This window comes from Brachyhypopomus gauderio, chromosome 3 (genome assembly GCF_052324685.1).
Source record: "Brachyhypopomus gauderio isolate BG-103 chromosome 3, BGAUD_0.2, whole genome shotgun sequence".
Classification (NCBI taxonomy): domain Eukaryota; kingdom Metazoa; phylum Chordata; class Actinopteri; order Gymnotiformes; family Hypopomidae; genus Brachyhypopomus; species Brachyhypopomus gauderio.
The window spans coordinates 4547883-4561420 of NC_135213.1; the positions used below are offsets into that span (position 1 = coordinate 4547883).

General features: G+C 43.4%; 1 protein-coding gene across 3 annotated transcripts; it reads right to left on the reverse strand.

Annotated features, from left to right (window-relative positions):
* Positions 1-1259: 1259 nt before the first annotated feature.
* On the reverse strand, positions 1260-8189 carry LOC143510037 (uncharacterized). 3 transcript variants are annotated; one of them, XM_076999017.1, is made up of 8 exons: positions 5995-6198; positions 4093-4663; positions 3534-3861; positions 3177-3282; positions 2551-2786; positions 2056-2214; positions 1835-1954; positions 1260-1724 (listed from the first exon to the last, which is right to left on the reverse strand). In XM_076999017.1, exons 1-8 carry the CDS (start codon positions 6121-6123, stop codon positions 1721-1723), a joined length of 1653 nt encoding a protein of 550 aa, XP_076855132.1. In that variant the 5' UTR covers positions 6124-6198; the 3' UTR covers positions 1260-1720. The 3 variants fall into 3 exon arrangements, with proteins under 3 accessions (XP_076855132.1, XP_076855133.1, XP_076855131.1); XM_076999018.1 differs by lacking the exons at positions 1260-1724; positions 5995-6198 and adding an exon at positions 7250-8189 and having other exon boundaries at positions 1743-1954; XM_076999016.1 differs by lacking the exon at positions 1260-1724 and having other exon boundaries at positions 1743-1954.
* Positions 8190-13538: the final 5349 nt, after the last annotated feature.

The window sequence follows — 13538 nt, forward strand, 5'->3', positions numbered from 1 at the left end:
ATGTTATTATTCTTACCCAATTGTGTTGACACATCTTCATTCTGTATTTAACTACATGTATTATCATTAAACTTTGGAACTCTTTCCTGACATCCATGTGTTGTGAATCTGTTCTCCTGGGCCCAGTTATGGAACTCTGAGGGCTGTACAAATGTATTATCCAAATTATGAACCCTGATGGTTTTGGTCTATGTCTGAAAGATGACTCTAAAAGAAAATAATTCTTAACACTGACGCTGCAGGACAGCTACCATTTGCTTTACTTTCTGCACTCGCTCAGCACCAGTGTCAGATACATAGGCCTGATGTTTGATTTCATAATGATGTCGTACATTAAACTCTCTCATAACTGCCAGTTTCAGTGCAGATCAAACACACTTCCCCTTGAATTCTTTAAAGAAATATTCACACTCCCACCGTTTCTGAAATTTTCTGCACTCACTTTCTACCTTTCGCTTCTTTGGTTCCATCATGTTTAGTAACTTGGGGGAATTTTTTTCTGCGATTGTCCTTTTTAGTGGAGCAACTGCCTTGGTCAACAGTAAAACTAAAAAGTGCAATTCACTCAAGCAAAAGTTGAAGTGCGGGCCATATTCTATTCTTTGGACACCCCTGCCCTAAAGGAACAGATTTGAAAAATAAGAGACACTACAAAGAAAAAGAAACAGACGATGTAGTGTACAAGGGGTAGTAGTAAACTAACAAGAAATAGTGTAGTTTACAAGGGGCAGTAGTAAACTAACAAGAAACATAGATAAGGTGTAGTGTACAAGGGGCAGTAGTAAACTAACAAGAAACATAGATAAGGTGTAGTGTACAAGGGGCAGTAGTAAACTAACAAGAAACATAGATAAGGTGTAGTGTACAAGGGGCAGTAGTAAACTAACAAGAAACATAGATAAGGTGTAGTGTACAAGGGGCAGTAGTAAACTAACAAGAAACATAGATAAGGTGTAGTGTACAAGGGGCAGTAGTAAACTAACAAGAAACATAGATAAGGTGTAGTGTACAAGGGGCAGTAGTAAACTGTAATCCCTTCATAGCAGAGTTGGTGACAAAACTTTTTGCAAAAACTGTTTGGCAAAACATGTTATGTCATCGATATTTGAGCGTAGTGATGTGAGCTCAGATGATAATAATAATAATAATAATAATAATAATAATCTTTATTTGTATAGCACCTTTCATACATACATGCAATGCAAAGTGCTTTACAAAATAAAGAAACATTAAAAGGAAGCAAAGATGTGACTGGCAGGGTGAGTGAAATAAAACGGAAGCGATCACGCCAAGTATCAGGGAAAATGTATGGTTTATTATAAAACCAAAAACCAGTGACTTGATCAAAATGAAGGATATAATGACCAGCGGTCAACTGGTACAAAGACAAGACATATATAGACAAACAAACGACCCTCAGGTGAGACGGATCGCGGGCCCCGCCCACCTGAGGGACGTACACAACAACAACAACGACAACACAACACAACGACAACGTCCCCTGTGGACGGAGGCGACCGGTAGGGGGCCGCCATACCATGACAAAAGATAAGAAGACAAAAATAAAATATTAAAAGAAATTTAAGATAAAAAGGAAACAAACAATAAAATAATGTGACAATAAAGTGACAAATTATAAAATAATAGACAACATAATGTAATAAAGTAAATAAGATGGAGAGTTTCTTAATGATGATGTCATCCCGTGATGTGAACATGTTTATCTGTATATAAAGAAAAGACCAAAATATCTGATTAGTATTGTTGTACATGTATGAAAATTATATGCTACAGACATGGTTATGGTTGTTCATTATCTTGTTGTTAGAAGTACCTGCTCTTCAAGATGATATCTTTAATGCTCGATCTCTCCTTTGGAGGCACACATTTGTCCACCATTTTGATGATGTCTTTATGGCTGGACAAAAGTGTAATGCAGCTACGAGCATAGAACCTGAGGAGACATGTTTAAAATTACTCTCATGGCTGACTCATTAATTTGCTGATGGACACATTGCTGACTCCAGGGCCACAGAGACCAAGTGAGTTGCCTACCTCACTTCCTGAGCCGCGTCCAGAGCCAGTTGGCTGATAGCGGTCAGGAAGCTCTCCGTGAGGTCCTTCTTGCCCGTGAGCAGACGGGATGCCCCCAACAGCAGAGCGAGCTTCTGCAGATGTAGCGCTGTTGTTTTTCTCACAGCGCTGTTTTTGTGGCTGGAGGGTTCAAGAGAAACACAGTCAGAAATTCGTCTGGAGTTTGTAACAAATACACGAACTCTACCATCCTCGTTCTTACAAGAAAGGCTAAAGAATGTGTTCTCCTCCAAAAACATTATCACAAATCACTCCTGACTGCCCACAAAACTGAGTAGACACTGTGCAGACATGCTGCTGTTTGATGATAAACTCAGAGCTAGTGGAAGTGGGCTGCTATCCATCAATATTGCTACTGCCTGGTACTGACAATGCTCCACTGTAGTAGAAATGTGCGCCCGTCTTGTACTACAAGCTTTGTTATTTATTGTGATTGTGTTGGTGAGGGGATTCTACCGGAGTCCTCCAGCCAGCAGAGCATTAATGACCCTCCTGGGCGAGCAGCTCTGCACCATGGCACCGAGCGCCAGGTCCACGTCCTCCCTGATAAAGAGGCTGCTGTCGCCCGCCTTGTGCAGCAGCACGCGGGCGGCTGCCTCCGCCTCGGGGTCCATGGCCCTGCGCAGGTGGGCAAACATGTGTGCCAGTGTGGTCATGGCGGCACACGACACCATGGAACGCAGGTTCTTCACCTGAGACAGTGGACACAGAGGAGAGAGAGAGGTAAAGAAATGCAACAGTGAGTTTCAAGTTCAAGGTCAAGTCTCCACACATCTCTTATGACGGCCCAGGAATCCAGACTCTTCATGAGGATTTGCCTGGACTGACTCATGCATTAGCCGGCAGGTTTATTTGGGTGTGTCAGAGCAGGGAAATCACTCATTTGTACTGCACCCTTCTACCACCATGTGTAAGGAGGAGAAATTCCCCTCTAAAACATTCAGAGTGGACTCTTCCTCAGGTTATAACCACGATTGGTCATAAAACAGATCATGTCCTGTTGGGACAGCAAAATGTGAAGCTCCTTTTCAAGCCTCTTGGCTTTGATTACAGCAGCTTTTGTCTCCGAGTGAGATCCTCACCTCCTCGACCACGGCAAAGCACACATCACGGAGCTTGGGCAGAAGGATGTCTGCATGGTTCTGGGCCAGAGAACGCACCAGCATCAAGCCATCAATCTTCTTCTCCCTGTTCCCAAACAGTGTACAAAGCTGGTGTTATTATGTCAGTAATACTAAACAAGTTCCATTACTAATATCAAGCACTTAACAAAACAGCAACAGTGTGTTCCCTATCAAGATATAGCTCTTAGCTATATAGCTCTTTGCTGGCCTTCGGTCTAAAACACAATGCCTGTTAGCTTGGTGTAATCATTGTCCAGTCTTCACCGTCTGCTCAGTGTGGAGCAGACTGTCTGTTCAAGATCAGTAACAGCCTACCAGTCCTCATTCTTCAACAGCTGAAATGCCTGACTGAGGGCCAGTTCAGGTCTGGCCAGAGGCTGCTCTCTAACCAGGTTCAGGGACTCTGCCACCTCTCCTTCACCCTGGCTAACTGCAGCCCTAGTGGCATCCCTTCTCTCAGCCGGCTTGATGGATCCAATCACCGCACCCGAGCTGAACTGAGCCTTCTTTGGGCCCGTCTCACCACCGGCTGGTTTAAGGTGGAGTTTTGGCTCCTGACCCGAGTTACCCTGGGTTCCCATGTGAGGCAGCTTGATAGCAACTGAGTCTCTTGCCAAAAAGCCAGTTCTGTTCTTGCTGCTCACTGAATTCATCAACACAGAATTTGCATACCGTTAATTAACTTTCTATTGATTGTTAACATTTTTGAATGGCCTGAATCTGTAGTTAGGTTTTTAAAAATATAAATACAGTGTTTTAATTCATTACAGAAAACATCTATATGTGAGGTAAATGGGGAGCTGAGTATGGCCCCTGTGTTGAACATTGCTGCTCTAAGTGCTTTAAGTCAATATTTTCCAGGAAAGGAACTCACCTGGCACCTCACAGGACTTGTCCATGGACTTGGCCGTCCTGTACAGATTCCGAGGCCTCGGAATTCTGCTGGGCCTGGTCACCGCCGGTGGGGGCACGGGTGTCTGCAGAGCAGAAAGTGCCCGGAGCTCATCGGGCGTGCACGTGTCCACGGGCGAACACGAGTCCATGGGGCTGGGTGTGCGGCTGGGGGTGCGGCTGGAGGCCCGCGCTACTTCCCGAAGCCTCACGCTGCCTCGGCCGAAGGCTCTGGCGTTCCGTGCCGCTTTCTCCGCCTCCTCGAAGATGTGGGCCTGCATGGCCTTTACCTCATCATAGAGGCCTAGGGGGAGGTCGTCCAGCTCGTCTTGGACAGCAGCACGTGGGCTCTGGGTCACCCTGGTCGGCTGGTGGCGTGGAGTGCCGCAGATGCGCTTTCTAATGGCCTCCTGCTGTTGTTCTTGCAGGAAGCTCCTTTCAGTCAGATCCCTGCAGCGGTCTGCAAGAAACTGCTGCTGCTCACGCTCCATCCTCTCCAGACGGTGGGAGCATGGGATTATGCGGTTTGCATCTGGGCTCGCCCGCATGTAAGCCTGAATACAAATAATGTAGCATATGTTATTAAATTAATTGAACAACATAATGAACGTATAACAGCACTCTTTTGTGTGATATTGAAGTTTATACAACAGTTAGTTCGAGGTTGCGTGTTATTGCGAATAACACACTCCCTCTCGTGTTCTGTTGCTTAATTAAATATTAATTTTGAGACGTTACAAGGTAAAAACAATACATAAATCGTACAACAGAATGTGATCAAGTCTCATTGTACTTAACTGTGTAAAGTTACAGTTGCTGTCCCACTTAGGCTTCTAATAACCGGTTAGCTAAGCTGCTAATGGTACTGGTATTTTTATGCACGTCTGATACTGTTCTGTCCATCTGCAGAGAACTGCGTGTCTGTTCGCGGGACCGTAAACAGCTCGGACACTAATGATTCCTAACAGACAAGTGTTTAAAGGATCTGTCTGTCTGTCTGCAGACTGGAAGACAGGAGCGGAAGCGCTCTGGTGGTTGACCAGTTAGAACCGAGTGGATGAGCAGCCCAGTGGGAGCAGAGCAGAGCGGGTTCGAGGGGGAGAGGGCGGTGTTGAGCGGACGGAGAGTTTCATACACATGGACATGCACAGTGCAGCTCCAGTAAGGGCTAAAGTCAACTTTATAGTTTAAAGTCAACAATATTGTTTTATTTTTCGACGTTACACTTTAACAAAACTACTCAGAATCCGTTTTAAATTCATCAATTTGGAAAGATGTAGTCACAGATAGTTATTAGTTAGACTTGTCGTGCAGTTCGTTCCTGTTGTCACCGCGGGAATATTTTCCCGTACTGGCGCATTTACCCGCGTACCGCTTGGTGTAAAACGGCCTTTAGTTTGTTGACGTTATTGCCATATTTAAATCTGCCCTTTCTGACATTATTCCCACGCAAATTGCTAACCAACGCACACCGTACGGTACGTTGTAGGCAGGGTTGCCAACTCTCACGCATTGAGCGTGAGACACACGCATTTGACCGTTTTCACACGCTCTCACGCCACACTTCCGATATCTCACGCCGAAAAAAAATATCCAGTTTATTTACATCAGATCCACATATATGATTCAATACGTTACTAGTTCGCTCAACAAAATACACTCGCCACCGGCTCCAGGTTAAAATATCACTCCAAGCGAACGTCAAAAGTTGGCAACCCTGTGTAGGTATGAGCACGGAATGTCCGAGTTGGTACTAAGTTGCTAAAACAACGTCTTTTAAAATGTGAGGTCCGTTTTTCCGTGATTCCGTTCGTGTTCTTCGTATCCTGGAAACAGGGTCCTAAACAGCTAGCTACATAAATAACAGTTATTTCCATAAACATACCGGTGTGGATGCGCCGATTTTGCCGCTACTGGAAAACTCCTTCAGGTTCTGCAAGCGAATCACCTCCTTTAACTTCGCTGCGCGCTCCTGTAGTTGGTAATGCTCCTCAAGCAGGTCTCGATAATCCATTTTTAAAGTGAATCGTACCTAATCCGTAATCCAACAAATCGCTCTGGTAGAACGGCGCCTTTTATATAAGGTAGCGTGTGACGGCACAATCACAGTAACCTCAGTAACGTCGTGGAATTTTATGATCAAAACGAATATCAATCAATTTGGAAGGTTGCCAACACCCCCCCCCCCCCACCCCCCGACAGAGACCTGCACACAAAGGTACAGGGTAGAGTAGTTAGGCTTTTGTGTACTCTCTCCAGAGATCTCTGTATGTTTATTTATTTTTAATAAAAGGTTAAAGACAAGACTGGTATTGTTTTCTCTTGCATCAACAAACATGCTGCGCTAAGGTTAAAGTTAGTCAGAGCTCACACCGAACTCCTGGAAAACATGTTCTTACTCCGTTTTAGTTATCTATAGGAAAAATATCTATATTGCCTTATAACATGAATTTCGATTATAGTGGGCTTTTAACTGGGGCATACACTACAGGGGTTTATATTTAGCATCACCACTGTACCACCTCATCCTGGACCATCTTAACAAGGGACAATAGGGACACAAACTATAATGATGTAAATATTTGTACTAACTAAACTAATGAATGGAATTAGTTTGAAATCATTAGTCATGTTATTCCATTCAGATTCTAACACATGCTAAAATATACTTCAAATGTATCAAATATACTAATACTGGTAGTGATAATTGTTGTCTACAGGATCAAAAGAAGCTTTCGTGCAAAGCATTGTAAAATTGAGATGATACTGTTGTTGAGGTGACTATCTTACTTGCGCAGATATTACCTACGTGATGAATAATGAGCGGAGCGGAGTTTCACAATTATTCCTTTTTCTTTATTAAATAAGCACGGAACAGAACTAGAGCACGACCTCTCTTGAGCAAATTTCACTTCACTGACCAGGATGCGTCATTACATCATACGCTATATCACATCAGTATAACTGATTGGCTGCTGAATCAGATACACAACATTCCGTATCAAAATAAGAGCGTTACATCATATTTAACACCCCCACTTGCTCTTATTCCATTGCATCCCATAGAAAACAAAATAACAGCTCCGGTGTAAAAACTGGGCCAAATCAAATGATACGGATCAAAAATAGAAATTCCATACCGGATCGGTCGATGCCCGGGTTATCAACGACAGCCACTGGTGCTGTTAGTGGAAATTGGACTACTGTTGGGACAAGGAGGAGGAGGAGAGAGTGGGGGGGGTTCTGAAGATGAAGGAGAGGAGGCAGAGCAGGAAGGTGGAGGTTAGAGTTGGTACGTTGAATGTGGGCTCTATGACGGGTAAAGGGAGAGACTTAGCTGATGCGATGGAGAGGAGGAAGATAGATATACTGTGTGTACAGGAGACCAAGTGGAAGGGGAGCAAGGCCAGGAGAATTGGTGGTGGCTTCAAACTCTTCTATCATGGTGTAGACAGGAAGAGTAATGGAGTAGGGGTAATCCTGAAGGATGAGTTTAGTAAGAGTTTAGTGGAGGTAAAGAGAGTAAGTGACAGGGTGATCTGTGTAAAGTTGGAGATTGATGGGGTGATGATGAATGTCATCAGTGCTTATGCTCCTCAGGTAGGTTGTGATATGGAGGAGAAAGAAGAATTCTGGAGAGAGTTAGATGAAGTTGTTTTGCAGGTTCCTAAAGAAGAGAGAGTGGTTATTGGAGCAGATTTAAATGGACATGTTGGTGGAGGGAACAGTGGTGATGAGGAGGTGTTGGGTAGATATGTTGTTAATGAAAGGAATACGGAAGGACAAATGGTGGTAGATTTTGCTAAAAGGATAAAGATGGCTGTAGTTAACACACGGAAAGTATAGGAGTGGGGGCACACAGGTCGATTATATCCTCTGTAGGAGACGAAACCTGAAAGAGGTTAGTGATTGCAAGGTGTTACCAGGGGAGAGTGTAGCTAAACAGCATAGGATGGTGATATGTAGGATGGTTTTGGTGAAGAAGAGGAAGAGAGTGAGAGCGGAACCTAATATCAGGTGGAGGAAGTTAAAGGATGAGGACTGTGGTGTAAAATTCAGGGATGAGGTGAGGCAGGTACTGGGTAATGGTGGTGGTGTTCTGGATACCTGGGATAGGACTTCAAATGCAGTGAGGGAATCGTGGTGGTGGAATGAGGAAGTTCAGGAAGTCTGAGAGGAAAGCGGTTGGCTAAAAAGAATTGGGATTTTCAGCGAGATGAAGAAAGTAGACAGAGGTACAAGGAGATGTGTCGTAAGGCAAAGAGAGCAGTGGCAGAAGCTAAAGAGAAGGCATATAGCAAGCTGTCTGAGAAGTTGGACACTAAGGAAGGGGAAAAGGATCTGTACAGATTGGCCAGACAGAGAAACCAGGATGGGCAGGATGTGCAGCAGGTTAGGATGATAAAGGATAAAGATGGAAACGTGTTGTCAGCAGTGGAGTTTTTGACTGGGTTATTTAACAGAATCTTGGAAGGTCAGAAGATGCCTGAGGAGTGGAGACGAAACATAATGGTGCCGATTTTGAAGAATAAGGGTGACGTTCAGAGCTGTAGTAATTAAAGGGGAATAAAGTTGATCAGTCACAGCCTGAAAATCTGGGAAAGAGTAGTGGAAGCTAGGCTTAGAGGAGAGGTAGAGATCTGTGAGCAGCAGTATGGTTTCATGCCAGCATTGTGATCTGTAGTGAGAGTAGGGAGCAGGTGGAGGTAAGCTTTAAAAGATGGAGATATGCTTTGGAGAGCAGGGGAATGAAAGTGAGCAGGAGTAAAACAGGGTACATGTGTGTGAATGAGAGGGCAGACGGTGGACAGGTCCAGTTACAAGGAGTTGATTTGGTGAAGGTTGACGAGTTTACCTACTTAGGGTCGAGGGTACAGAGTAATGGAGGAAGTGAAAGAGAGGTAAAGAAGAGAGTGCAGGCAGGGTGGTGTGAATGGCATAAAGTGTCTGGGGTGATCTGTGATAGAAGGGTGTCGGCTAGAATGAAAGGAAAGATCTATAGGACAGTAGTGAGACCTGCTATGTTGTATGGACTGGAGACAATGGCACTGACAAAGAGACAGGTGAGGGAGATGGAGGTGTCTGAGATGAAGATGTTGAGATTCTCATTTGGAGTGACGAGGAAGGATAGGATCAGAAATTAGTTTATTAGAGGATCAGCACATATAGCATGTTTTGGAGATAAAGTTAGAGAAGCGAGATTGAGATGGTTTGGACATGTACAGAGGAGGGAGGAGAGGTATATTGGTAGGAGGGTCTTGAGGATGGAACTTCCAGGCAAGAGGAGGAGAGGTAGAACTAAGAGGAGGTTTATGGATGCAGTGGTAGAGGATATGAGAGTGGCTGGTGTGTCAGTGGAGGACACTCAGGACAGGGCCAGATGGAGGAGTTTGATCTGCTGTGGAGAACCCTAAACGGGAATTGCCGAAAGAAGAAGAAGAAGATTTAAGTTATTAACAATCGTTTGAAATGGTTATCAACATACACAGACTGAACTGGACTTAATAACAGGAGTGCATATAATTTTAGTAAATTGTTCTGGTGAGTATCAGCTGCACTAGGTATGTAAATCGGGCCGTCCAGCTGTGGTGCTAATCCGACGCCACTTGTGTCAAACATCCGGACACATGTAACTTGATCAAGTAGCACATCTGCATCAGATGAGATCAGTATAAGAAAGTGGAGCGCAAAAGCAGGTGTAGTGACAGAATTGATGCACATTATTGATATTTGAAGTATACTATATAAGTATACTACTGGCACATGCATTAACTCGGGTTACTGTGGAATATATTTTTACTCACCTAAAGTGGGAAGGACATTGACTCAGTGGGAGCAGTGCTGCTGTGATTTGGACCGAAGGACGGCTGGCAGGTCTGGAGTGAACTTAGGGGTTGAGATGTGAAGGACATTATGGAGATGGCTGTCGGCCATTTTGGTTCTCAATCAGCTTTTGTTCAGTGTTAACAGCAGTTTGCTCACATATGTATGTTGAGCCAAATAGACTGATCTTTTTTTTTGCGTGGCGTCTCATCAGAGGAAACTTTTCCTTTTCCAAGCCCCGGTAGAACTCGGGGAGGGAGAGCTGCTGATGTTGATTCTTCAGAGAATCATCACACTGGATTTCTGCGAGTTCTAATTGCAGATTCTCTTCCACTTCTTCAGGATCCACCAAGAAAGAGTCTCGGATAACTTGATGTCTTTTTCTATTACAGAAAAATCCTGGAAGCGCTGTCCGAGTTCCGTTTCGAGACATTTAATCACAGACACACATTTCAGCTTTTTTTAGCAGAAAGGTTGGCCTGTGGATAAGCAGTTCTGATCTCGGACACTGTGGGAAAGTGCACAATGTTGGAGTTGTGCAGTTGTGTCTTAGAAAGATTGAGCTTCACACAAAATGCTTTCATGTGCGCATAAAGTTGTGGTACAGGCTGCTCTTTCCCTTGTAGGCTCTTGTTCAGGGTGGTTAAATGATCTGTCAGATCAACTAAAAACGCTAGGTCTGCCAACCATAGAGGGTCATTCAGCTCATGAAGACGTCGGTCCTTCTCCTTCAAAAACGGTCAATTTCTGTCCTCAGGGAGTAAAAACGCTTTAGCACGGTGCCGCGGCTTAGCCAGCACACATCCGAGTGATAGACTAGATCACCATATTCAGCATTGACATCAGAAAGGAAAGCCTCAAATTCTCTGTGGTACAGTCCCCTTGTTCGAATTATGTTGACAGTTTTCACAAGTTTGTTCATTACATCTCCAAGATTGACTGTCTTGGCATAAAGGGCTTCTTGGTGAACAATGCAGTGCATTTTAAAAGCCTCACCTCCAGTCTCTTTCGCCTTAGAGCACATCATAGAGGACATTCATTTGTGTGCACCTGCCATAGCTGGAGCCCCGTCTGTTGTAACACCACACAGCTTGTCCCATTTAGTCAGTTGAGTCTGACACAGCTTCAAAAATATCCACACCTGTTGTTGTGCCTTTTAGACTCTTAAGATCGAGCAGCTCCTCTGTAACTCCAAAGTTTTCATCCACTCCCAGCAAAAAATTTAGCAGCTGTGTGGTGTCAGTGGGATCAGTGCTTTCATCGCATGTGATGGAGTATAAATCAAAAGCACAAGCTTTATCAGACAGTTGCAGTTAAACGTTGGCTGACAAGTCTTCAATGTGTCGCACAACTGTATTTCTGGACATGCTGACGCTGTGGAAGTCCTGCACTTTTTCAGGGCACATTGTTTCTGCGACTTTAACGAGGCATTGTTTAATGAGGTCTCCATCTGAAAAAGGCTTGCCATGTCTTGCAATGAGTTGGGCAACCTCATAGCTGGCTATTGTAGCCTTTTCCTGGACTTTTTGAGCACAAAAAAACTGTTGCTGACTGTAAGGGAATTTGTGATTTACTGTCTGTGACCCTCAGACAGAACACTCTGACATTCAGTTCACTCCTTTATCTGTGTGTCTGCTCCTCAGTTAGAAACTCTCTCTCTCTATCTCTCTCTCTCTCTCCCTGTCTCTCTGTCTCTCTCTCTCTGTCTACATCTCACTCCCCCTGTACTTTTCCACAACCCCTAGATCCAGTCTGCTGTTCCTCCTCTCCTGATAAGGAGAACACCAATCAAATATATGTTTTATTATTCTTACCCAATTGTGTTAAGAATAATACGACTAACAGTTGACCGATGTATTCTAAGGGTCTGTCTCAAAACCTAGTGAGCTCTCTACATAGACAGCATCTTACGTCATGGAATGCGCGTTCCTGAGAAGTAGGCTGTCTCAATTCTTAGATACCTTAAAATGCTGTCTACTAAGATACCTTAATCTGACCCTGTAATAAGTCAGCATTATGCTGCATTCAAGTGGTGTCGGTTTTATGGGAAAACCGAGTTTCCCACCAGAGGGCACGACATGAACACCCTCTGATGTCGGAAGCTGAAGTCGGACACATGGAGATTTTCGATGCAGCACAAACTGCCCGAGTTGTGACGTAAACGCTATTTCCAAAATGGCTGAACAGTACATTAACAGTAAGATGCTAAATAATGATGTACAATTCGTACGCTAATTCCAATAGTAACATTATTTTAAACCTCTATTATCAACACATATTTTTGCTGCATTTGTGTTCAAAAACTAAAATCAACAGCTAATGTTTTGCTGACAGAATAGCATTATTTTAAATTTTGTTCACATACCTATAAACATTTATGAATAGTGGCAGCTACTGTTAAGTATCGTGTACATTACATGATGAATTGACGTGTATGCAATTTGTAAATACTGATGATTAGCCAAACGACGAACAAACGTTCGACAGCCTCCATTTTTCTTTCATTTCACACACACAAACCACATAAACGCGAGCAAGTCGCGTAAACGAGTTTCACCTCGGAGAAATCTACTGCCCGACTTCCAATTGAATGCAGCATAAGATCAAGAAGCACTAACAGCGATACATAGCCTTGATCTGAAGCAAGGAGGAGGTCATTTGTTACTTTAACTAATGCTGTTTCAGTACTGTGATGGGGCCTAAAACCAGATTGGAACTTTTCAAATATGTGATGCCTATGCAGATATAGGCATAATTGCTGGGCAACAGCTTTTTCTATGATCTTAGATATAAATGATGTGTTTGAAATGGGTCTATAATTAGATAGTACAGTAGGATCAAGATTTGGTTTCTTGATCAGAGGTTTAATAACTGCTAATTTACATGATTTGGGCATGTGACCTATTGTAATGGATGAGTTAACTATAGTTAGAAGAGGTTCAGTTACCGCTGGTAATACCTCTTTTAATGACTTTGAGGGAACCGAGTCTAGTGTGCAGGTAGCACAATTTTCTCTAATTCTGATTGTGGGAGTGGATGAAAAGCATCAAGTTTTTCTCCCAGTATGCGATTTAAATCGATATCAACCAAACCAGATGACATACCAGTTGTATTGCTAATAAAAGGTTTTATATTTTGTCCAATATTCTCTATTTTATTATCAAAGAAATCTATAAATACATTACTAGTGAGGTTTACTGGAATCTGAGGTTCTGCGCCTGCTTGATTTTTTGTAAGTTTGGAAATAGTATTAAAAAGAAATCTAGGATTGTTTTTATTTTTCTCTATCAGTGAGGCTAGGTATGCTGAGCGTGCTTTAGCGAGTGCCCGTTTGTAGTCAATAATGCTATCCTTCCAGGCACAGTAGAATACTTCCAACTTAGTAGATCGCCATTTATGCTCTAATTTACGTGCTATTTGTTTTAAGTTTCAAGTTTGGTCAGTGTACCACGGAGCGAGTTTTTTAGATCTAGTCTTTTTATATTTGAGTGGAGCTACTATATCTAGAGCTGATCTGCAGGTATTCTCTATGCAGTTGGTTAGACTGTCTAACTCTCCTGGATTGGATGGCGAGTGGGCTAGAGCAGTTAAATCAGGGAGGGCTTC

What these genes read in the sequence shown, in the direction of transcription:
- LOC143510037 (XM_076999016.1), bottom strand. Translation starts at nt 6,123, where the DNA reads ATGGATTATCGAGACCTGCTTGAGGAGCATTACCAACTACAGGAGCGC. An exon ending in CTGTTGAAGAATGAGGACTG is followed by an intron (nt 3,283 to 3,533) that starts GTAGGCTGTTAC and finishes GTTTGGGAACAG; the next exon opens with GGAGAAGAAGATTGATGGCT. An exon ending in GACGCGGCTCAGGAAGTGAG is followed by an intron (nt 1,955 to 2,055) that starts GTAGGCAACTCA and finishes ATGTCTCCTCAG; the next exon opens with GTTCTATGCTCGTAGCTGCA.